The sequence below is a fragment of the Dermacentor andersoni genome, chromosome 5, assembly GCF_023375885.2.
Source record: "Dermacentor andersoni chromosome 5, qqDerAnde1_hic_scaffold, whole genome shotgun sequence".
Taxonomy (NCBI): domain Eukaryota; kingdom Metazoa; phylum Arthropoda; class Arachnida; order Ixodida; family Ixodidae; genus Dermacentor; species Dermacentor andersoni.
Genome location: NC_092818.1, coordinates 201,829,266 through 201,854,983, shown reverse-complemented (window position 1 = coordinate 201,854,983; position 25,718 = coordinate 201,829,266). Strand labels below are relative to the sequence as shown.

Sequence of the window (25,718 nt, the reverse complement as noted above, 5' to 3'; positions counted from 1 at the left end):
TTCAAGAAACCTTAAAATAATTTCCAACTGCACTAGAAAGTTAGGCTTTGTATAATTCACATATCCTTTACCCATGCAGAAAGTTGTACAAAGTATTGCTTGTCTTGTTCATCCTCACAAGCATGACAGAAGCATCACACTGAAGATAACTAATCAGCTTGCCAATATAGCCAACTACATACGCCAAGTTGAAGGAAATATCAGTTCTTGACCTGCATCTCGAGGAACACATGCAGCCGCTTCATGGCTCCCCCCCTTGCATGTCTTTGTGTTTTGATGGCAGCGCCTTTGTATTCTAGCAATAAGTGTGACAGTTGTAGGCACAACCAAAGCTTAAGGCTTCAGGGACAGTAGAAGGAACATAAATTAAATTGGTGAGGGGACTAGTAAAAGAAAATTGCCGGAAGCTTGTGTGAAGGAAGGGATAATGCGCAATACAACCAACTGTCTACAGTGGACAATGTAGCTTAGAGCACTACATATAAAGATATTTTAAAAGTTAAATCACCAGAACATATCAAAGAGGATGCTCATATCATTCTGCAATTAAAGTGATGCAGACAGAAGCGAACGTGCCTTCTCATTGGAGATGGAGCAGTGCACTGAAGTGTTCGGAATTTTAATAGCTTATTGTTGGGGCATTTGTTTCTCTGATGTGCTAGGTTAAACGAGCAGTCTGGTTTTTGTTTATGATTTCTGGCTTCCATTTTTGTTAATTAGAAGTGGCTAACAGCACTCTTTTCTTTTTTCTACAAGTACTGCCATTTTTATACAGGAACATGGTAAAGAGGAGCCCCTATAGCTTGCGTTGTGCAGAGTGAGATTGTTTCTACCCTCTGGGAAAAAAAGCAATTTGAGATGGCAGATGGGGTGGACTTTGTCTGTACGATTTGTGTACCAGGGTTGCAACTACTTGCACAGAGCACAAGAAAGAAGCAGAGGGAAGCGATAGGAGAGAAGCTAGCCACAGTGTAAAATAAGTTGAAGACTACCATTTCACTAACCAACGATGAACACTCTGCAAACAGAGCTGGCCCTGAAGTGGGAGAAGGGTAGGAAGCTAGGACTGCCATGCTACAACACAGTGACAGATGTGTCAGTGATCGCAGCAAGGCCAGGAACACCACTGGTGAGGTGGCAGGGAAAGCTGGCCAAAAAACAGAAAACGGTGATGGTAGGGCATTGGGGGCAGGGTGTCGTGGAGTCATAAACAGCTTCCAAAGGCAAAAAACAGAAACGGCCTCAAGTTGTCTTTGTTGAAAATTCAAATACACAAAAGCTGAACTGATGATAAGAGAGACTAGAGGCAGATAATTGAGCCCAGATTAGCGTATTTCCAGAGAAAATGGTCAGGCCAATGGTAGCGAAGGCCAAGGAACACACATACAGGATGGAGGAATGGAACCTAGCAGTATTAATTGGGCAAGCAATTGATGTACTGCAGGGATCGCGAAGCAAACCACCCAAGAGGTCAGCAAACTTGGGGCTGTTTTCAAGGATGTGCACACAGCAGAGTGCACACTGGCCAAGGTTGAAAGGCCAAGGTGGTCAAATTAAAAGGACAATGCTTGCAGTGAACAAGGAGTGAGTCGATATTGGCTGAAGAGTTCACTGAGCAGCTGTGATGCCGCACCTGTACGTGACGGTTGAAGGGCTACATTTTGGTGAGTGCTTAGCTGTGCCAGTAGGACACTGACTCAAGACATGGGCTTTCTAGGAGGGTCCCAAGCACTCAGAAAAATGGACTATGTAATGAATGTAGTGACACACCAGCAAGGGAGCAGAAATAAAACAAAAGGAGGCAAGAAACTCTGCACAAAGAATAAGTATATAGAATGTATGATATGTTACATAAACACACTGAGAGGTCTGTTACAAGCAGGATAAATGGCAGTAAATCCAAGCGCAGCTGAACGACGAAGCCACTAAAGCCTTTCTTGAAACTCGTCTACCTATCAACTGCCCATTATTGACAACTTCATATGAAAATCGTATAATAGAATGATTGGGTTAAGGTGAGATGAAGGCATGCTCATTTGCAAGTGATGAAGTGGCAGAGAGTCAAGGACATGTACGGAGCATGTATGAATGGGTGGCATATATGGGAAGGGAAATATACGTGGCGAGAAATAGCTTACCTATGGATGAGCAGTGACAGCAGAGAGCAAAATAACAAATTGGTTGACTGTATTAGATGTAAATGAGCTGAGAAAATCTGGCCTAGTGATATTAGTAGGAAATATGAATGTGCACATAGAGGATCTAGATTGATATACCAATTACAACAGTTCTCTGGTGCCGAGTCTCTGCAAGAAACGGAAGTGGCAAAGTGCTGACTTGGGTAATTTTTGTAGACTCAATCAGCTAAAGATGGCACTTGGGAATCTTTGCAGGCCTTTGGGTGTTTGCTCTCAGCTGACACTGTTTTCCTGTATGCCGACTAAGTATCTATTAAAAGGTGTAATGCGAGAGTGACTACAGTGCTCCATGATGAGCGGCTGCACATGCGGAGGTGCTGGAACATTCGTAACGCACCTGAGCAGCTCGGCCAGCCGTGTCTTGACCGTGCGCACCACAGGTGGACCGTTGTAGATGAGGGCAGAGTACAGCTGCACAGCAGATGCCCCCGCACGGATCTTGGCGTACGCATCCTCACCAGAGAACACACCTCCAACACCCACAATCGGTATGGATCCTGTTTGAGTGATGTAAAAGAAGCACATCACAATGAGTGCTTTTAACGAAGGCACTGTTCATGGCTCCACATCAAAACTTTCTGGCAACTTTACGCAATTAGTCTAAGGTTGTGCCATTTCCCTGCCTTTTCTATGAAATCTATGAACTGACATATGGCATGACACAGTTCTTTTGCCACCCATGTTTTCCACAAGCCATGCAGGAGGCTTTGTTTAGGCAGACAGAATAAGCTGCAAAAGCACAAGTCTGAAACCATCAAGCTTTAGACTGCCAGTGAACCTACTTCTTACAAAGGTCACTGGTGGTTGCGAGGAACAGAGACATCATTCAGTGAGCACTGAGGAAAGCAAAAGGAGCAGCGTGCCACCACTGCTGCCATCAGCCCACGCTACCAACCCTTTTCTGTACCCTTGCAACACCTTGTACATAATACAGTCAAACCTCAATTTAACGATCACAGATATAACCAATTATTCAATGTACCAAGTAAACACAAAATTTGATTGTTAACGCTTTATTTTAATGGAGTGTTCTGCTGCTATAATAAAATCGAAAATGTGAGATCCAACACGGTATCAGTTATAGCAAAGCAAATTGACATTTGCATGTGCCTCAAAATATATAATATCCTGGTAGCGAAATGTCAAGTACAGTTGCCGATTGATTTTTCAGACGCCTGATTCTTCGGACTTGCACAATTCTTGCTGGGGCACCATCAAGACCTACCCCTAGCACAACGTATAATAACCAAAATTTTGTACACTACACAATGTTTTGGACATGAACCACACATGCGATGCCCTAAACGTCGCAGCCACGAAGAAAATTGCTACCCTGTAGACTGGCACAAAACTGCAACTTTGGTTGCTGGTTCTCAACACAGTGATGCTGACCAGGCGTAGTGGCCAAAGCAGTGCAGCCGGCAGAGTGGCTAGTGGCAAGCCGATGCGGGAGGCTCGCCATGTTTGCACTCGTAGACCTCATTGGCAGTCAAGCCTGAGATTAGATGCACGGGCTAGACAGACAGCCATAGTAGCCGAGTAGGAACCAGCGGTGGCCTAGCGGTAGAGCATCCACCTTGCATGCGGAAGGTACCGAGTTCAAATCCCAGTGCCGTCGGAAACCTACCAGCTTTTTTTCTAATGGGCAGAGATGTTCCCTGGCCTGGTGCTCGGCTCTCACGGGGCTCACGTCTCCAATAGGGGGCCTAATAGAGATTTGCAAATTGTCTCTGGGAGCCTGGTTGTCCAACCACATGCGGCCTTGTTGAAGAACACTTGCCGTGGGAGGCAAGTACTGCCGCTGGGTGCCTACCGGTAAAATAGGTACAAGCACGCTCACGTCCTGGTGCTCGGACATTATGGGATCTCAACGCCTGAAAATGGGTGTTTGTCCCCGACCCGAAGGCGTCCCCACCTCAATAGGTGCATTTGGGGCGCCACTTGGGAAATGGCCGCTATGGCAGCGGCCCAAACATCACTCTTTTTTGGTGCTTACGAGGGTTTCGATGGGAATTTAGGGCGCAGGCTCCTTTCCTAAGCGTCACCCCTGAAGAAAGCCAAATGCCAGGCCGGGGTACACTGGTGCCCATTTGAGAATCATTGGGTGCCCGGCAGCAGTGGGAATCAAACCCACGTGCATTCAAAAAACCTTAGCGACGTGTGCATTTTTATGTTCACACTCATAAACGTTACTGATAATCGAGAATAAGATCAGACGCACAGGCTAAACTGACAGCCATAGTAGTGAAGTATGGATCCACATGCAGTCGCCCTTGTGCTCCAAAAGCTTGTTGGCAGCTTGCCTGTTTTTATGTTCGCACTTGCAGACCTTATCAGCAATCAAGTGCAAGATCAGACACATGGGCTAGACTGATGGCTGTTGTAGCGGAGTACAAATACACATGCAGTACCCTTTTTGAAAAATCGCATCTGAAAAATCTGCTGGTGGTGTGCTTGTTTTTCTGTCCGCACTCGTAGACCTCATCAGCGATAGAGCATGAGATCAGGCGCACGGGCTAGACTGACAGCTGTAGTAGTGGAGTATGGATCAACATATGGTTCGCTCCATGTCTAAATACTCTGCCAGCGGCTAGTGGCTTGGCTCTGTTGGATCGCATTTGGCAAGCTAAAGCGCCAATTTTACACGATAACACCGATCGCACGGTTACGTATTCGTAGCAGTGCAGAGTGCCCTGCATGTAATTTATTATTGTTCCCATTCCTCATATCAGCACGGCAGGAAGTCGACATGTCATCAAGATCCACAGGAGCTTTTTCTGGCCCGTCGGAGGCATCTTGCTTGCATTTCTTACACACAGACCTGATCACAATCTTTTTTTCCACCGATATCTGTATGTATGCTTATAACAAATACTGGATATAATGAAGGCATTTTCATGTCCAATGCGACTTTGTTATTTCGAGTGTACTACCGTTTACTTCGTAGTTATGCCACATACTGGCCAGCTACATACTAATGAGGCTTCACTGCATTTCAAGGTTTAACTTCTGTGTGCGACTCCTTCACGATGCCCTCTGCAACCTGCAAGGCCATCGGGTAGCCAGCTGAAGGCAAATGCTCATACTGCCTTTTAGTCTTATCTACATCTTAGCAAAACGCAAGTTATGAATACCCCGTTTAACTAGTTTGGCAGAGTAACAGGAGCCTATTGGCTCAAAGGTGAGAAATATAACATACATGCTGGTCAGACAAACAAAGCTGGAGATGCAGAAAGGTTTTTGCAGAAACCCTTCATCCTCCGATTCTCATGTTAGAATTATCCACCGGTGGCGTCTTGCAGTTTTCTCAAGAATAAACCGTTCCAGTTAGTGCTCACTTTGGTGTCTTTCTCTTGTGTATCAGCACTAAAAACGCTCTACAAAAATATATTTTTTATGCTTGTACGGCTGTGGCCTTTTCGGCTAGGGTGCTGTTCCACCATCCTTTTCTGTACTCGCCTTTTGTGAGGCGGTAGAGGTCTGCAATGGTCTGTGTGGAGAGGTCCCTGAGTGGCCTGCCACTGAGGCCCCCCGGCTGAGCCCGGTGCTCACTGCGCAGACTGCTGGGCCGTGAGACGGTCGTGTTGCACACTACCAGGCCATCTACCTGCAAGGACACTTAATTGAAACAAGCATCTAGATGAAGGGCCGCCAACCTGCTTTTGGTGTGGCAAAGCCACAAAGTGGCAAATACTGCACTTCAATTATTTTTTCATTTACTCATTTCAATCAATTTTTTTTGCAACAAATTCGAGGCCATAAAAGAAATTCTGCTTGTAACAGTCGATAGCAAGAAGCTTTCTCTTATAAATGCAAGATATTTCATTATAGCTGGTTCACCTTTATTTAATGAGGGCACTTCACATGTACAGTGAACCGTTGTTAAATCGAACTCTGATATCTGAAAATATTGGTTAAGTCAAAATGTTTTTCCAGCCATTGTTTCAACCCATTTGTTTTTTACCTCTTACCTCAAGCAGTTTTGGTGCAGGACTCCGAACAGCTCGAAATATTGACCTCAAAAATATTACAAAAAAGGCCATGGGGCAACGTTGCTTGCACTCTTTTTACCTTGTAGTAGCTCACTAGCCAAGCCAGACACCACGCCAGGCCTCGCACTCCGCTTATCTTTTTCTCTTCTTTCTTTCTATTACCACTCGGGCGCACTTGCTTGGCTGCTTCCTGCCACTTTGTTGTCTTTCGTTTTTTTGTCCCTCTCATTTAGGACACTGTCGGTGACACATTAATGTGCTCGCAGAGTTATTAATCGTGACTTTGGGCAAGATGAACAATACTTTTGAGCAGCCTATGCGCTTCGCCCAAAAAAAGCCAGCATGCGAGCCAACAGCGTTTCAGTGAGATTGTGGCTTGATAAGGACGCCTGCTTCATGCCCACCTGACAGGGAAAAGTAAACGGAACATCCCTAAAGCATGACAATTGCACTCTTCCATAGTTTGTTTTCAAGGTTAAAATGTCCAGAATTCATTATGACGCAGAAAGTAGCAGCGTCAGCATTTTGAATGTCTGGAAACAGTTATGCTAGGATGATTGGCTCTAAATATATCATTAGGATCAATCATCTCGACTCTGTGCCAAGCATGCAGTCTTTGCACAGTGCCAGTAACGCCGTTTCCCGTAGACGCCGATATCTACGGTGCCGATACACATGATAGTAGCCTCCCAAAATTTCAAGGCCATTCCGCCCTGCAAAGGTGGACGACCAGTGGAGCTACGAAGATAGTGATAAGAAAACTTGTGCTAAAGACTTTATTGGCAACACTCATTGTTACTTAGTAATGTTGGTCACAATGGCTTAGTGGTCGCTATGATATACACTCATCGGCATACTCACAACTGCAAACACATTCTTTGGTAATGTCAAATCGATGCATGTATGCCGCTGGGTGGTTGGTTGGGCTGGATCGGGATGGCATTGCAAACGATATGACTGCAACACGAAATGCGTAACCCACTCCCTTTTCGGTCCCGACACATCCACATTGAAATTACTGACAACAGGTGGTTGTCATCACAACTAAGCCACACAAGAAGAGAGAGAGAGAACTTTATTCAAAATCCTTGCTGGGCTCGAGGAAGGTAGGGGGGCCAAAAGAGTAGCCCCACCGGAGCCTGCCTTCCTCAGGTGGAGGCCAGACCAGGAGTCTTGGCAGCGGCCAGCCGGACTACCCAGATTTGATCCTCTGGGCATTCGCTGAGCAGCATGGTGTCCCACTCCTCGGGGATGGTGATTCTGAATGGAGGATTGGTGCTGTGTTTGATGGTGTGTGCTGCTGCAGGGCATGCCCAGGTAATGTGGTCGAGATCTGCGCATGGCATGTGGCACGTTTTGCAGCTCGGTGGGAAGGCATCTGGGTCAGTGTGATGATAAAGGGACGGTTTAGGGAAGGTGCGCATCTGTAAGAGCCACCATGTGGTTCATGGATGTTTGTTGAGAGTCTTGTCGGGACTGGGGTTATTTGAGGCAGGCTTTGCTGTAGTATGTGAGGATCTCGCCATTGGTGATCATACGCTCACATGCGTGGCTGCGCCAGGAGGCTACAGCCCCATGATTGGGGGCTCATGGATGGTGAAGCCGTCTGGAAAACTGCTGGCCCGAAAAGGAGTGACGTGCCTGGTGGACACTTGTTCGGGTGGCGGTGTGCGCGGCTTTGTTTCCGGTAAGACCTGCATAGCTTGGGGCCTAGATCAGGTGGATGCTACACAAAGTGAGTAGGGCTATGAGCCATTGCATTTTTTTTTGCTTGCACATAGGGGTATGAGCCATTCATGATCACAGTTTTTGGCATGCTGTTGTGTATATTGTATGCCTGATTAGAAAGAATGTAAGGACTGTTCGCTTCACTTTGCTGAGTGCTTGTAGCCTCTGCCTTACAGGGCTACGAGCCATTGCATTTTTTGTTTGCTTACGGGGGATGAGCCATTGATGATGATAGTTTTTGTGTGCGGACACAAAAATTCTATGGTGCCCTAGCCATATACAGCTCCGCTGTAAGATATTACCATATTTACACGATTCTACCACACTCCCAATTGTAGTGCGCAGTTATATTACCGCCCAAATATTTTAAAAAATAATAATAATAACTTGGTGCCAATTCTATCGCGCACATCAAGCAGAGAAACCTGAGTCGACGCATACCATACTGAAAGAACTTTATGGAACATACAAAGGCACATAGACACACACACACAACTGAATCTTAGCGGCTAGTCGCTATTGGAGTCCGATGACACCTCTTTTTTGCTGTCTGCCGACTGCAGAAAGTAGTCTTCTGTTCTATCTAATGCATTAGAAATGCCACCCTCACAGCAAACTGGAAAATGGCAATCGCGAGCCAAGCCATAAAAAAACAATGTCTGTTCGATGGCAGTGTGGCTAGCTACCTTACATTGAGCTTTTTCTTAATAAGAATCGGTTTCATTTTTGATATTGAGTAGAATTGGTTATAACTGCAATGCGCATGCAAATTTGAATGCACTTCTTATTCAGAAAAGGTGCGCGTTACAATCGTGCAAATATGGTACTAGCGGTATTTTGGAAAGGCTCCATGTGGTCTGTGGGAGGCCAGAGGGCTTCTATTTTTTGTGATTTCGCTTGTGTCGAAACTCCCCTTATCACAACATTTTTTTTAGGTTCTTAATGGGGGTTTACTGTATTCGATTAGGGAGTTGGCACTGAGCTTAACAGGCCCCTAACCATGTTTAGATAAAGGAGTCTGGTGCGCAGATCACTGTATGTGCAAAACAAAATTATGCCAGAGAGAGAGAGATAAAAGGGAAGGAAAGACAGGGAGGTTAGCCAGTGCTAACACCGGCTGGCTACCCTGTGCTGGGGAAAGGGGTAACGGGAATAAAAGGAGAAAGAAGAGAAAAAAATGTGAAAAATTCACACAGTAATGTGATGTTATGCGCAACAACAGTCAAAGGTGATCGCACAATTCACAGGCCCTTAAAAGCTTCAGCAAAGCCCTTAAGGCCTTGAGTGCCGAAACCCGTCTGGACCAGTGTCCTAGAACTTTCTCTTCTGTGAAGGGGCAATTGTCCAGTTTTTCTAGCGTGGTCATGAACAATTTTCTTGGCACGTTGTAATGTCGACAGTCACAGAGGAGGTGTGCGATTGTCTCCTTACAGCCACAAGTGTCGCAAGCAGGGCTGTCGGCCATTCCAGTGCGGAAGGAATAGGAGTTCGTGAATGCCACGCCGAGCCATAGGCGGCACAGAAGTGTTGCTTTCGCTCGTGGCAACCCTGGTGGAAGACGTATTTGCAAACTTCGATCCAATCTGTGAAGACGTGCGTTCGTGAATTCACTGGTGTTCCACAGAGTTTGCGTAAGCTCGCGTACGAGGGAGCGAAGACTTGTGGCTGCATCTGTTCTTGACAGCGGTATGGGTATAATCTGGGCACCATCACGGGCTGACCGGGCAGCGCCATCTGCACTGTGATTTCCCAAAATTCCGCAGTGACCTGGTCTCCACTGGTGTCCCTTGTTGATTGCGTAATGGTGGAGTAGTCAGATGTCTGTGAATAATTGCACATTAGGTCCGTGGTTGAAATGGGACAGCAAACACTGGAGAGCTGCCTTTGAATCACAAAATATGGACCATGAATGTGGCGATTAAGGACCAATAAACTCCAGAGCAGCACAAATAGCTGCGAGTTATGCAGCCGTCGATGATGTAACGTGAGACATCTTGAATTTGATGGTGCCAGATTGAGTCGGAAGTACCACTGCTCCAGCTGAACTTTTAGAGGAGACAGAACTGTCCGTGTAAACGTGGGTGCATTCGTTGTGTTTGTCATGTAGGAATGAAAGCACGGTTTGTTTGAGGGCGAAAGATGACATCTCCGTTTTCTTTTTGATGCTGGGAATGACAAGAAGGGCCTGGAGTGGATGCAGGCACCACAGCGGTAGAGATGGTCGTGCTGCAGGTGTGAAGTTTGATGGTAAACTTCCATGGATGGCGGCAATAATTCTGCTAAACACTGAATGAGGTCGAGTAGCAGGAAGGAAGGCGAGATGTTGAGATGGAAGTCGGGCAAAGTGCCTGATGTGCATCCTTAAAGAGTTGACATGAATATACGTATTGATTGGGTGGTCATGCGCTATGGCTATTGTTGCTGCCGTGGATGCACACCTGGGAAGGCCTAGACAAATTCGCAGAGCTTGAGCTTATACAGATTGGAGGGCTCGGAGGTTGGTTTTACTGGTCCCACCTAGTACAGGTAAGCTGTAGCGTAGGAGATTGAGGAACAGTGCGTTATAGAGTTGGAGCATCGCATTCACAGATGCACCCCATGACTTTCCTGCAAGAAATCTGAGCACATCTGTTATCATCACTAGTTTCCTTTTTAGGTAAGAAATGTGAGGGCTCGAGGAGAGGCCTCAATCTATTATCACTCCTAGAAAACGGTGCGTGCGTCTTCTCGTAGGCAATAGGCTGTCCATTAATTCTAACAACGTATAGTCTCATTGCTTTGTGCGTGAAAGCGACCATAGAGCACTTCTCAGAGGACACCTCCAAACCTCGTGCTCGAAGATAGCTTGATGTTAATGTGGCCGCTTTTTGGAGTCTGGCGTGCACCTGTGGACGGGTTGCTCCTGATGACCAAATACATATATCATCTGCATATATCGACACGTGGACGGATTTTGGAAGTGTATGAACCAGGTCGATGAGCACGAGGTTAAATAGAGTGGGGCTCAAGACTCCGCCTTGTGGTACTGCACGGTAGGTCTTGTGTTGTGATGATGCACCATCCTCTGTTTGCACAAAGAATGGCCTGTCCTTCAAGTAGCTGAATATCCGTTGAAACACAAGGCCACCTAGGCCGACATCGCCCAAGGAGTCCAGGATGACTCGACGTGTTACATTGTTATAGGTGCCTTTAACATCCAGGAACATCGCCGCTGACAGTCTCCTTAGGCTTTTTTCGTGCTGAACTGACGAGACAAGATCTATGACAAGATTATGCCAGAGAGTGCACCAAAAGCAACTGGACATTTTAAGTGAAAGACCCCACATGCTTCAGAAGGATTACACCCTGCTACACCACAGATCAGAAGGCACAACATTGGTCAGTGGACTCTGTGCAAACTTCCTTGCACAAAGAAAATGCTTTCCTCAGGCACCGGCAGAAAGACTGGTTCGCAGCTTCTGTGCTTGCCACCACTGCACCCTTGATGAAATGGCGACCAGACTGTCCACTACATAGAGAAGCAGTTTTGCTCTGATGACGGGTGGCCCTTTCGCTGCGACAGGGAAGGCATTTGCTCCTGTCCTTGCAACGGTGCTCATGTGGAACAAATGTAAGGCATTCAACCTACCTCAATGCCACTCCTCCTCTATCTCATGAACTATATGTCTCGGCACTGCCTCTTATATAGTATGATGGTTCTGTACCATGTTGGTACCAATAAGATAACACTGCACTCAAAGCATCCAATGCTACTGCACTCTAGCCACAAGCATGTACGAGTGCGGGCACCAAATGTGGCTGCACTGTCACTACTCCTGGCACAAGCTAGCACTCTCTCCACATCAACAGCGGCCATGTACCGAAAGCCAGCAACAGACCGGTACAGCGCTAACTAGGGCTGGGCATTTGACTGATTAACCTTGCAATTACTCAGTTTAATACATCAATTGCACTTTTCTTATTAATTGCTTGCGGTCACGTCATGCAAGCATCTGTCCAAATGTCCCAGCTTCGCTTGTTCAAGAGATTAAGCTAAACTACTCTAAGACGGTAGGGTAACCCCATGCATGCTGCACTAGTGGAGGCCAGTCTCTGCAGCACCTAAGAGGTGCCAGCGATGTGCTAAGGTGCGCACGTATCATGATCAGACTGCCTCAAAAACGTTGCCAAGCTTCTTTGCCTTCACAGCTGATCTTGTATTTGTCTATTACATGAAAGACCCTTATTTAAAAGTCAACTGCAACGAAATTTCACTTTGGCAAAATTCTGTATAAATGAGTAGTATACGCCACTGAACCAATCTTGGCAAATCACAGATCTGGTAATTGTATAGATTTTTTTTAGCAGCCTTTACACAGCACCTAAGCAGACAATGCGCCCACCTGGTGGTGTCGCTATGACGTAAGTTCCAGCATGTTTGTCCAAGATTTCTCAGCGTGCCGCAGGCACTGGGCACTAGGGCTGGCTTGTGTCGCCAAGCCTGGAGAACCACAGGGACCAGTCAGTGCATGTGATAGTCAGATGGCGAGAGGACTTATCGTGGCACCTTGTGGTGGCAATGACATCTACGCTGCATGGCAGTGTGGCCTCCAAAATTGCAAGGGTCTGCTGCTGCAATCTCGGAAGTCATGCAGAGGAGCCACGCGCTAGGTCATGTGTCACTTACCGCAAGCAGTAATGGCAATGATTTTTTTTAAGCTCCAGTATCAAAAAATGGCAATCTTTGCAAGTTTTTCATCATGCTTCTATTGGTATTCTAAATGTCGACAGTTAGTTTGAGGCTAGGCAGTTGGTCTTGCTGTTGCTGTGTGGCCAAGTCTATGCGACTACAGCAAAGCACAGGATGATTTCACACGCTGCTGTATCGGCCAATAACCCGAAATGAAGGAAGTGGGCAGGTTCTGCGAAGAGGGGAAGTGGGAGACACCTACGCGTGGAAAGAAATCGGATTAGTGGTTGCACTTTAGAAGAGGTGCCAGATCTGCACCCTCGCTCGAAATAAAAGGGAAGGCGGTTCGAGCTGGAGGGAAGCGTTCGGGGAGACGAGCGTGAAGATAAAAGGTAGGGGGTACTTGAGGTCACCGCCACCACTAATGCCCATGTGCTTCCCACATGTCCCATCGACCATCTCGGTCAGGGAAATTGCACGACGCGACACTGCCCCTCTGGTTTGAGTATCAATGTTCAGCATCTGCGCATGCCTTCTGAGAAGGCCTTGTGAAAATGGCAGCATCTTTGCAACCAGTTAGCCAGCTATGACCGATTGATGCATTTGTGTGCGACTGCCATCGGGTCCCAATTATGGTGTTTGGATTTCAAGCGAACCGACCCACAGCTGCACGGGGAACCGAGTTTCCTTAGTACTGACAGGGCAGCCCACTGTCCGGCAGACATGCCGTCAATAAGCCATGGTTTTGTGGAAACATTCCCGCAGCTTGCGTGGCGGCCACTTGCAGGAGAAAAGGGGAAGACATCAAGGCGGATACTCGGAGCCTAACGTAAGGGAGAGAGAGATGACACGCGTCTTCGAGCAAACCTATCCCCTGGCATGTTGTAAAGTGTGCCACTGTTTCCACCAATGCCGTGTGCGGCACAAAGGTTGTTGTGCTATTGGTTGCAATGGGGTGAACTCACATGATGTGCGACTGGCTGATTTGAGACTCTTTTGTGCAGCTGAAGGGTTAATAAGTTATGTTTTGGTTGTGTGGGAGGGAGTACGATTTCGGGCTTGGACTCGGAACAGACGCCTCGGCATTTGAATAAAGGGTCTCTTTACCGGACACTGGCTCTTCCCTCATGCTACCACCATGCATTCGAATCATCGAGGGGCGCCGACTTCGGACCTTAAACACCTTCCCTCCTTAACTAGTGTTGAAGCTACCAGAGGATAAAGGGAAAGGAAATCAACTTCGACTTTGCATGGAGGTTCCTCTGAGAACAGAAATGGTACAGAATTTTGGTGCAATTAGCCTTTAAAGGGCCCCTCACCAAGCAACATAACAAATTTTGGTTGTATGCTAGAAATTGTTACATGTCCTATATGGAGTATTCTACTGCAATAATTTTTCAAATTGGTTCATTATTAGCAGAGATAGAAATACTTTATGTGTCGCAAACCCATTATTTCAGGAGGCAAGCTTCACTGCCAACATTAGCACTCTTGCCTCTGCAGGCCAAATTCAGAGGATCGCGTCACATACAAGTAACTGTCCCTGCCTTCCTCTTTTTTTTCTATGTGTTTTTGCCACGTGACATACTTCTGGTGACAATATTGTGCGCAAGCCTGTGAGCTGTTGAGTTTGTTTTGTTTGCTCTGTGCATGATCTTGCGAGCTGCGCACGAGAACACCTGCACTGTTGTCTGGCTGCTTCTGCAAACTGGATCCCTCAGTGCATGCACGTTTGGAGAGACTGGCCAGGCTCATGGATTCTTGTGCCGCGATACACTGTGTCGTTGTACCGCTGGCACCAGACTAGTGGTATAAGTCAGTGCAACATCACATGAACACTGAGGTCCATGTGAGCAGATCAAAGAGCATGATCGTGTGCTGGAACATGGCAGAAAATAACACAGTTTTCTTCTCTGCGTGTGTTCAACTACACGACGTGGGAACAAACAGACGAAACGAAAGTGCATCTCCCTTGCTACAGTATGAAGTAAAACAAAGGCACGCACACATATGGTCTGATTGTTTTATTGTTTCTCTGAATTTTAATTCACCTATTGAAGCAACAGATTAAACAAATAACTGCCTTGAATAATTCTTAAAGTCATCTATGTGAGTGACATCACAGCACTCCTAACTATGTAGACGCACTTGTACAAATGACGTCGGCTATACGGCTGGGAGTGTGGTAGTGTGGTGCCATGAGGAGAGAAAAGCATACGGCATTTGGTTTGAAATTTCAGCTGTTCTCACGGGACATAGCGGCACAAAACTTTGCAAGCATGATCGTTAGCGCACCTTGTATACACCGCACTTGTCAGCTCAAGATGGCCAGGCCTGGTGAAGGGCCCTTTAACAGGAAGCTCCAGTTTAGGGGCTTCTAGCTAAATACATAGGAGCGGAGAAATCGTTTTCCTTGGCAATCACTACACCGAATTTGGTGAGTTTTGACGCATTTAAAACAGAAAGCTTAATATAGCGACTGTTGGAAGCGGAGTTTTAATTTAGGCCATCAATTTTTTAATACACCCTTTTGAATATTGTAGAACATCAAAAAACAAAACTATCAAATTTATAACTCTGCAACTTAGAAATTAAAAACGATATCATAATACTATAAACTGCATCTAAGAGTACATGTAAAGGGGACAAAATTTATGTAATATAAGATGCTATGGAATATACCATTATTACGTGACTAGGACATTGCAAAACACTCCAAACATTGTAACAAATTCACGTAAGCTGTAAATTTATATATGAAGTTTGTCCGCTTTAGATGTTGTAGCAGATGCAATTTACAGAACAGCGATATCTGTTTTTGAAGCACAGTTATGCATTTGTGAATTTCGTGATTTTGTTTTTCAAACAGCAATTTTGGAGAATTTTCCTTAAAATTCGAGGCCCTAAATAAACATTCTGCTTCTAACAGTCACTAAAACTTATCTTTGTCTCTCAAATGCAACATATTTTATTCGAATTGGTCTAGCAGTAGTTTCATAAAAGCATTCCCGTGTTTCACACATATTTGGATAAGCAGCATCGGAGTTGGCCCCCAACTAAAGCTTCCTCTTAAAGGGTGCACACTACCCGAGATTTCACATGCTCAACGTGTCCCCTCGCACTGTTTTGCTGACACAACGCTTAAAGGGACACTAAAGGCAAGTATTAGGTCAAGCTAAAGTGACAGATAAGTGGTCGAGAATCTCTAAGGCATCAATATTATCGCAAACAGAGCCTTAATAATTGAGAAATTGAGGTAAATGCAGGACATGATCAGAGACTCCCTCGAAACATTCAAGCACTTACCCGATGACGAAAGCACTCCTTAGTTAAATTCTGTCGCTGGTACTCAACCACTTGTTGCAAAAAACATCCTTGTATTGTATTCTAAGACGAAATAAAATGCTGCTTCTTCAGTTCTATTTCATGTTTAGAAAAAAGAACTCATTAAAATTTCTCTTGACAACGATGCAGGCGGTCGAAAAGTTTCGTTTTTGCTTGACTCTGCACCACTCCTGCTTTCGCGTTCCATTAGTTTCATCATCGAGTGGTGCTGCGCAGGTTTTACTGGCTCGCAAAACTTGCACAAACTACAGGTAGCAGAGAATTCAACTTCCATGTGATCTTGCGGGATGCCCGAAAGGTCTACACCACTCGACTAAAAAGCGGCTGCAGCGGCGAACCCAACACTCTATCTTGGCTCGGTGCCGCCGTCTATCGGGCGCCATTTTACTCGCCAATGGCAGCAAAGGGCAGTGATGATGTATGCAACGTCACCACTCCCCCGGTTGGGGGTGGGAGATTTGAATTTTGAAAAAGGCATTCGGACCCTTCAGATGCGATTTTCTCCTAAACTAAGTCTTTTCTTGGCACAAAACAAGCATTGCGAGATTTCTAGAATGGTATTTAAACAGTCCACGTTGAGTTAGTATTTGGCTTTAGTGTCCCTTTAAGGCAACCGTTAATTTTTAGTATGGTTTACTTTTGCTTGAAAGTTTATGTAATTACCAATTAGCTCACAATTTCTATTTCATTTACTGCATGTAGGTAAATCAAGAAATCCAATTAATAGATTAATGAAAAGGTTCTGATTAGTCTGTCTTTTAGTTTATACCTAGCCCTAATGCTAACAGGTGCTTTCTGGGTGATGCCTTACAGCTGTGTAATTCAGGTGGGGCAGGGGTCAGGCACACCTGAGTGAAGTGAGCAAAAGTGCAGATGGGGTCGCTGCCACCTAGGAAGTGCACACAGAAGCCTCCCTTAGTATGGCTTTGTGACCCAATACGCACTGTCAGAGCACTCTGCAAACCTCTCTGGGTTTTGGCTCATCTTCATACGAACAGCCATTTAGGTATCAAGATAGACGTCACATCTTGTTTTGTCCACAGCTAGAGTAATCTCTGAAGTTGAGGCTCCTTGTATGACAAAGCAAATAAACGCACCTTGGTGTTTGTGACAGCAGCTGCAATGTCTGCTTTCTCCTCATCACTCAGGTCGGGGGCAATCTTGACCAGCACGGGCAGTCTCCTGGGTAAGCTGTCCCTCGCCTCCAGCACCTGGGTAGAACAGACACGGTGAGCTGTAGCAGTGGCCCCATTTGCCATTGATGCCATAGCAGTTAGTAATGGCATGAAAGCCTTTGTTTATGACGAAGAGAGAAACAACATGCCACCTCCAACCCTTAGCAACAATGTGGCAATTTGGGTGAGCTGGTATAGTGTATTTTGATTGTGTATCAGTGCAGAAAAGGAAGGATTGTCCCTTTCTGCTCACTGTGCTGATGTGAAATGTTAGCATGCCATTGTCATGGGCACAACACAGGAAGGAGGCAAGCATGAGCACTTGGCGACTTTGTACAGACACATATGAACAAAGTATCAAACAAACTGACATGCATAGTTGCTACTGAAGTCGAGGTTTTGATGGAAGCCCGTCTGGTCGGGAGGCATCATCAAGAAGGGTAAAAAGAAGGGCATCGACCCCTGAAATAATACACCAAAATCCATTTCAGCTCCCATGACAGGAGGCTTGTTTAGAATCATTCAATGTAATCAAGGACGTGCAATTTATATGGCTTTGAAATATGATGCAAGCTACGCATGTAGATGGGGGGAAGGGTTCCATCATTCCGGTTGAGGGTGCTATCTGTCATTTGGATGAGAAGGGATTCCAAGTACTGTCTCGAAGTCGGATTTCTTTCCTTTTCTAATATCTGGCATTAGCCCAATCAATTCTGCGGTCCAAGTCATCTGCACATTCTACCAAGGCGTTTGACGCAACTTTTTTCTTGTTTAGATTGTTGATATGCTGCTTGAACCGCTGTTCAAATTGCCTGTTTTGCCGATATATACGCAGTCACAGTCTTCACGTGGAATCCTGTAGATGATGCCAGCACTTCGGAAGCTTGTCTTTCATGTTTACCAGCCGATGGTGTAATTTCTGGGATGGTACATGAGCTACCTGGACGTCATTGCCGCGTAGAATGCGGGCCAAGCCCTTGCTCAAGCCGGGCACATACAGTATGGCAGCGCGTTTGCTTGGGAGCACAAGGTCAGGTCTTGGGGGCTGAGGCAGATGTCTCACGCTTTTTACGTCTCAGCAGGCCTGTGCGCTCAAATTTCGGTTTCAGCGTGGTTGCCAAGGTGGAAAAACTTTATTACAAGCCAGGATCTTGGAATGCAGACACTCCATGAAGAACCCAGAAAATGAAGCTTTCTTCGAGCACTGCTGCCTTGAGCACTGGGTCCCAGACAAGTTCGCAAGCATTCAGCTCCATGCAAATTTAAAGACCAGGCTACACTCCCGTCGTACGAAGGAGATGCACAAAAGCAAACTTGCTAGATTGTTGCCACCCATTAAGGCCCTGCACAGAAAGGTTTCCATGTCCTCCGTGCATAACCTCTCGTCACACAAGCCTAACTTGGCCGAACTTGCTGTCCTGAGCCTGGGCTTGAACTACAACCTAGGACTGCAGAAAGATGCAACAAGATTGGTCTGTGCTGTAGAAAATGTTATCAGCCAAATAGAACCTTCTATGCGGGAGGAGGCACGAACCCACGCTATAAGCATTCTCTTACGGTTTCGCGTACACTACTCTATCTCCCTGCTTTCAACAGAAGAAAAGAAGGCTAGCAAAGACCTTTGCTCAAACCAAAACCTCATCATCCTCCCAGCAGACAAGGGCAGCACCACTGGGCTACTCAACAAGACTGACTACGGTGACAAGATGTTGCCTTTGCTTGCAGACAAGGTGACGTACAGTTGTCTGAAGGATCCTACGCTCAAGGTACAGCATGAGCTCCAGAGGCTTCTTACGGATATGTTTCGTTTTGATGACCCAAGGAACAAAGGGTTGTACTTCTCCCTTCTGTGCACTAATGGTTTGGCGCCGGCACTGTACGGTTTGCCAAAAATCCATAAACCTAACATCCTGATGAGGCCAATTGTTGACATTACTTGGTCTCCACTTTATAAACTATCCAAGTACCTTCATAAGGTTCTTTCCCCTCTTGTTGGAAGAAATGCCATCCATGTTTACCATTGTGAAGACTTTATAAGCAAGGTTTGTCATTTTACTCCCTACGATCACGATGCGCTTGTCTCATTAGACATCGTGTCGCTTTTTACAAGCGTTCCTATTTGACTCGCCGCAGAAATGTGCACCGCTGCTCTTGAAGACGACCATACCCTGCCAGAAAGGACACCCATTGACTCCCCTGGCTCGAAGAGGCTCCTTCTGTTCTGCCTGGAGAACACTTACTTCACTTTCGAAGGCACCTTCTACAGGCAAGTGCGCAAGACACCGATGGGTGCATCTGTTTCACTAACTGCTTCAAATCTGACAATGGAATCGCTTGAGCGTCGAGCACTTGCCTCTTTCAACTTGCTGCCCAGGGTCTTCCTATGTTATGTAGACAATGTGTTCTGCATAATTCAGCAAGAGGAAATGTCTTCATTCCTGTCGCATTTGAATAGTATTGAGGCACCTATACAATTCACAGTCGAAGAAGAAAAAGACGGCGAGCTACCCTTTCTGGACGTCCTCGTGAAACATGACTGGCACAATCTGGCATTTTCCATCTACAGAAAGAGCACACACACAGGCAGGCACACACACAGTGCATTCGATGAACCAGAAGAGACCGGTAGGTGCCTCCCTTGTCAACAGAACCAACCACTTCTGCACAACGCCACTAAGCCGGGCTGCTGACCGACAAGACGTGCACCAAAATCCCTTGACTTGTGTGAGGTCGTTTCTAAATTCGGTGTAATGTCATCTGTCTTAGCCCCCAAGACCTGACCTTGTGCTCCCAAGAAAACGTGCCACCATACCGTGCATGTCCAGTGAGAGCGAGGGCTTGGCCCATGTTCTACGTAGTTATGATGTTCAGGTAGCTGCCATCCAAAAAATATTATTTTGTTTACAGATACTGCGTTCTCAGGTTTGAGATATTGCAGGAGTGGTTACATAAAAAAAAAGGGAAACATCAAAACACAGAATTAGACACTTGCTTTACAAACTGTGCATGTGAAAGTTGTCGCAACGAACTACCAAGTTTATTCCTAGTATTTTGAAGGCGAAAAATTCAGCGCAAAACCCAGGACAACCCACAAAGAAGAGACGAGACAAGCACTGGCGCTGTCTTGTCTCTTCTTTGTCGGTTGCCCTGGGTATTGCGCTGAATTTTTCGCCTTCAAGATACCACGTATCAACTAGCTCCAACCAAACTTCTATTGTTATTCCAAGTGTCAGTTGTGCACAAAGAAAAAGAATATTTATGACAATCAAGAAAAGACCGGAATGGCACAATGTTCAAAGGATCGGACAGGCGGGCCACAGGTGTAGAATGACCAGTGAAAGAAATAGGAGCAGCAATACAAACGGATTTACGCACAATATTATGTAACATGATAAGCCAATTGCACGTTCGTCAATTTTCTAAGCAATTCAGTGATAAGACGTGGTAATGCTCTGAAGGGAAAAAGTTGCGGTTGTAACGGTTAAAAATGAATCTGATAGCTTTCCACTGGAAGACTCGAGTTTATCTTTGTTATGTACAAGATGAAGTGACCACACAACTGACGCACATTCAGGAAGAGGCCTGACCAGCGATTTATAGGCTGTCAGCTTGCATTCTTTAGTTGCACCTTGTTCTTAAGTAAGCTATTTTCTTAAACAATTTTGTGCAAATAAGGTCAATATGTTTGTGCCACTTTAAGTTAGAAGAAAATACAACACCAAGATACTTAAATTCCTGGACTTTTCCTAGTGTGTGTTCCGCATTGCCATACTTAAATTGCAAGGGTTGTTGCTTATTAGTGATGTCATTATCATCGTGTTCTTGAAGTTAATCTCCATTTGCCAAGTTCTTCTCCAGTCCTAAAAAGATGAAAACACATCATTTAGTAAAACCTGATCAGTGGCACTACATACATTAGAATACAAAACGTAGTCATCAGCCTATAGACAAAGCTTAACTGGATTGTTAGTAACAACTTGGACGACACCATATAACTTACAATTACAGGGGTCCCAAAACGGAACCCTGTGGGACACCTGAGGAAATGTGAACTGGTAATGACTGCTGGCGATTGTAGCTAACAAACTGAGTCCTAAGGCACAAATAATCTGTAATCCAGCCAAGTAATTTATCAAAATAGGAGCCAGTAAGATAGGTGCAAAGTTTAAGGAGAAGTTTCCTGTGGCACACTTTATTGAAAGCTTTGGAGTAATCAATAAAAATAGTGTCGACCTGCTCATGGTTGTTAAGTGATGAGGCAATATTATTAATAATAATAATATTTGGGGTTTTACGTGCCAAAACCACTTTCTGATTATGAGGCACGCCGTAGTGGAGGACTCCGGAAATTTTGACCACCTGGGGTTCTTTAACGTGCACCTAAATCTAAGCACACGGGTGTTTTCGCATTTCGCCCCCATCGAAATGCGGCCGCCGTGGCCGGGATTCGATCCCGCGACCTCGTGCTCAGCAGCCCAACACCATAGCCACTGAGCAACCACGGCGGGTGATGAGGCAATATTGTGTGTGAATTCAATCAACAGCGGCATGTTGTTCAGTACCATCAAATGTCTTCTTTTAACCTTATAGGTAGGCTTTAAATACGACCATAAGTGTTATAGAAGTAATGATCGCTTTTTGTTGCTGCTGCCAGACCCAGCGTCTTCTATGCATTTTGAGTGTCTCAGGTGCAATATTACGCATTGCTTAAAGATATTGTTACAATTATGTGGGGACACAGAGTAATCCAGGTCCCACTGAAACAAAACAAATGCTAGCTGACCTTCTTGCTGGCCAGAGTACAATTAGCACTGAAGTGGCAACCCTGAATTCCAGATTCACCACATTCGACTAATGTTTAATTAAATTAGAATTGATGGCAGCTGCCGTCACTGATGTAAACCAGCACGTACAAGATCTCGAGCACGCAGTCACTCAACTTCAGGAAACTGTGCGTAGATTTGCTCTAAAAAATGAAGATCTGGAAAATTGGTTGCGATGTAACAACTTAGTAATTTATGGTCTTCCTGAACTGCCCACCAAAAGCACTGATCAGCTGTTTAAATGAGTAACTGATCTTTTGGCAACTAAGCTGAAAGATGTGGGGCTTCTTGCTCTTGCGGTGGTGGTGTGGGGCCGTTGCGTTCTGTTCCCTGGGGCTCTGTATCCCTCTCCTCCTTGCCTGGAAGGGGTGGCAGCGGTTCATAAAACACTGCTGCTCTGCTGTCATCCCACCCACGGGGCAGTCAACAGGCTTTCCCCGTTGGCCGACATTTTGGTGGGATCCGGGGCCTGCTTGCGTGCACTCCGGATACTTCAGACGGGGCGTCTGAAGGTGCAAATATGTTCCTCTCTGCCAGCGGCGGCCCCCTTTGTTCGCCGCCGGCCGATGTTTACTTCGAGTCGGTGGGCTCCCGGCCTCGGCAGGCGCGCGCACTCTTTCGTCGTCTCGATATTCTGAGGCAGCATCTTCCGATCGTGCCCCCGTCTGTTCGTCTGTCGTTTCTTTCTATTTCCACTTTCTCTACTGTGGGGAGCACGATGGCAGGCGCTGACCGAAGGATAGGCAACCTCTCAGTGCTGGGTTCTTTGTTCTTTGTCCTCTCCGTCGCGGTGCGCCATTAGCGGCCACCAGCGACCATTTGGCCATGTCTTGTGTCTTAATTAGCTTCAGATTTGGACATGATGTTAAAACGTGTTTGTATTGAGTCCCAGTTTAATAAATGTTCTTTGTGGCTTCTAGAGAGCTTTGCCTAGGGTCTCCCCTGCGGCGCGTGCGGTCTCACCTGCCCCTAAGCTGAGGCCTGTGGGGCATGAACGCCCGCAGCTGCGCGTCGGCACACAGAGCGGGCCGGAGCAGGCGCAGGCCTCGGTGCCCTGCATGCATGGCGGCTTGGAGTGCTCAAATTCACGGTGGCCGTTAGAGCGAGCGTGCTGTGAGCATAGTGAGGAGACCACAAAGTCAGATGTGAGAACATCGAGTGCTGCCACAGACTTGGAACATGTAAACCGGAAAAAGAAAGGCCTATCATGTTTAGGCTGATAGACTACAGGACCAAGATTGAAATACTAAAAAACGCATGTAAACTAAAGGGATCCAAGGTTTCCATTAGAGAAGATTTTTCTGTATGCGTACAGAGATTCGTAGCAAGTTATGGAAGCACTCTGTAATTCTGAGAAAGAACTGCATGATTGCACTGCAACTAGCTTATCATTGATAACAATCGCTACACTCCTACACTTGGGATGATGCTAAAAAATCCATTATAAAGACAACTAAAAAAATAACGAGAAGTCTCCCCATCAGCAGTTCCAACTGACTGCAATCTAACTGCCAAATGATGCTACTAAATGTAAATGCACATAGTCTACTAAATAAAACAGATGACTTTAACTGTCTTGTGGATTGTCACGACCCATCTTTTGTTTGTGTAACCGAAACTTGGCTCAGCAATGTTATTTCCGATGTTGAAGTTTTGCCTTCTGACTACACGGTTCTATGGAGAGATAGGCCGGTTGGGCGAGGTAGTGGCGTGACACTCTTTTAGAGATGGCATTCAATTCTCCACACTTCCAGAACTCCCAAATGTTGAATCACTTTGGGCCAAAGTTAAAGTCGGTGGTTTAGTTGTGGTTTTGGGTGTGATATACCATCTGCTCAGCTCTGGTGATATCTTTCCTACCGTTTGTGAATACATAGTTAAACATAGGCTCCATTGCTGTAAGTTGATACTGTGTGGCGATTTTAATGTCCCGAGTATAAACTGGACCTCTCTTTCTGTAGCTGGCCATGACCAATTACTATGTGAGTCTTTGATTACTTTATCTACTTCATTTGACTTAACTCAGGTTGTCACTGTTACCATGCATGAAGATTCCACCTGAGATCTTGTCTTTGTGAATGAGCCACTTTTATGTAACGGCTTGGAATGTGAAATAACTGATGGTCTCTCTGATCACAAAGCAGTCTTCATTACATTTAATCTGGCCGTTGACATCATAGCACCTGTTTTCAAAACTGTGTTGAATTTTAACTGTGCGGGTGGCATTGATATTACTGATTTACTGGCAACATCTTTTGATCAGTTCTCGGCTTCCAGTGCTCACTGTGACGTCAGTACCTTACTTGAGTACTTCTGCAACATTGCCCAAGAGTGCATTTCGAAATCTGTTCCAAAGAAATGCATAAAACGTAACTTGAAATGCCCCTGGTACAACAGGTGTACCATCCGACTTACGCGATGAGTCAAGCAGCTTCGCAAGCATCAGAACTCCCCTCCTCACCTAACAGTTAGCATAATTTTTTACTAAGTTCACTGAAATCAACGTTAAAAACTAACATAAATGATGCAAGAGACTTCTATTATAACAATACTCTGGTTACGCTCATGAAAGTTAACCAGCAAAATTTTTTGAAATCTATTAACCCTGTATTCCCGGTTTCATCTATATTTATTATTGACAACCAACCATGCTCTGATCCTTCTTCTATATCTCAAGCAATTAGCAACTACTCTGCATCTGTCTTTGTCTCTGACAATGTCACTAACCCAAGCTTCAGAGCACACGAGATGATGCAGCCTATTTCTGATATCCAAATACCCAAAGCAGGGGTTGTTAACCTACTGCTCAATATTGATGCAACTAAAAGTAATGGACCTGATGGTGTTCCAAGTGAATCTTTAAAAGGTACTTGGAATGGGCTTCACGTTACCATTATTTTCCAAAAATCGATTGACTTATGCACTGTTCCTCACCTCCAGAAGATTGCCACTGTCATCCCGGTATTTAAATCTGGCAACAAACACATGCTTTCTAACTACAGACCAATTTTTTAATTAATACAAGCTGTAAGCTATTAGGGTATATCATTCATACACATATGGGCAGGTGTTTAGCTTATAATAGCATCATCTCTCAGTGGCAACATGGGTTCTGTGTTAGCCACTCAACGGTCACGCAGCTCATCGAATTCACTCATGACGTTGCGTTGGCACTAAACTGCCGTGGAATGATAGATGCCATCTTTATAGATTATGCGAAAGCATTTGATGACCATGCGAATCTTTAAAAAGGTACTTGGAATGGGCTTCACGTTACCATTATTTTCCAAAAATCGATTGACTCATGCACTGTTCCTTGCCTCCGGAAGATTGCCACTGTCATCCTGGTATTTAAATCTGGCAACAAACACATGCTTTCTAACTACAGACCAATTTTTTAATTAATACAAGCTGTAAGCTATTAGGGTATATCATTCATACACATATGGGCAGGTGTTTAGCTTATAATAGCATCATCTCTCAGTGGCAACATGGGTTCTGTGTTGGCCACTCAACGGTCACGCAGCTCATCGAATTCACTCATGACGTTGCGTTGGCACTAAACTCCCGTGGAATGATAGATGCCATCTTTATAGATTATGCGAAAGCATTTGATACAGTCTGTCAAAGAAAGCTCCTCGCTAAACTACGCTTGGTTCCTAAAAACAACAAACTACTTGCTTGGCTGACTAGCTATTTGGATTCAAGGACTCAGACACTAATTTGTCGTCAGCTACCGTTACCAGTGCAGTGGTGGCATAGAGGTAGAGCATCCGCCTCCCATGCAA

General features: G+C 45.5%; 1 protein-coding gene across 4 annotated transcripts in view; it reads right to left on the bottom strand.

Annotated features, from left to right (window-relative positions):
• The window catches only part of Dhod (dihydroorotate dehydrogenase 2), a 98,981-nt gene that overhangs the window by 6,295 nt on the left and 66,968 nt on the right, over positions 1 to 25,718 (bottom strand). For all 4 annotated transcript variants that reach the window (XR_008612802.2, XM_055071557.2, XM_055071558.2 and 1 more), the window contains exons 5-7: positions 17,030 to 17,143; positions 5,658 to 5,805; positions 2,536 to 2,695 (exon numbers count right to left, since the gene is read on the bottom strand). Coding sequence is in view for 3 of the 4 variants with exons in the window: in XM_055071557.2 (XP_054927532.1) it covers positions 2,536 to 2,695; positions 5,658 to 5,805; positions 17,030 to 17,143 (422 nt within the window). In the remaining variant the exon portion in view is untranslated. The remainder of the gene's footprint in view (positions 1 to 2,535; positions 2,696 to 5,657; positions 5,806 to 17,029; positions 17,144 to 25,718) is intronic.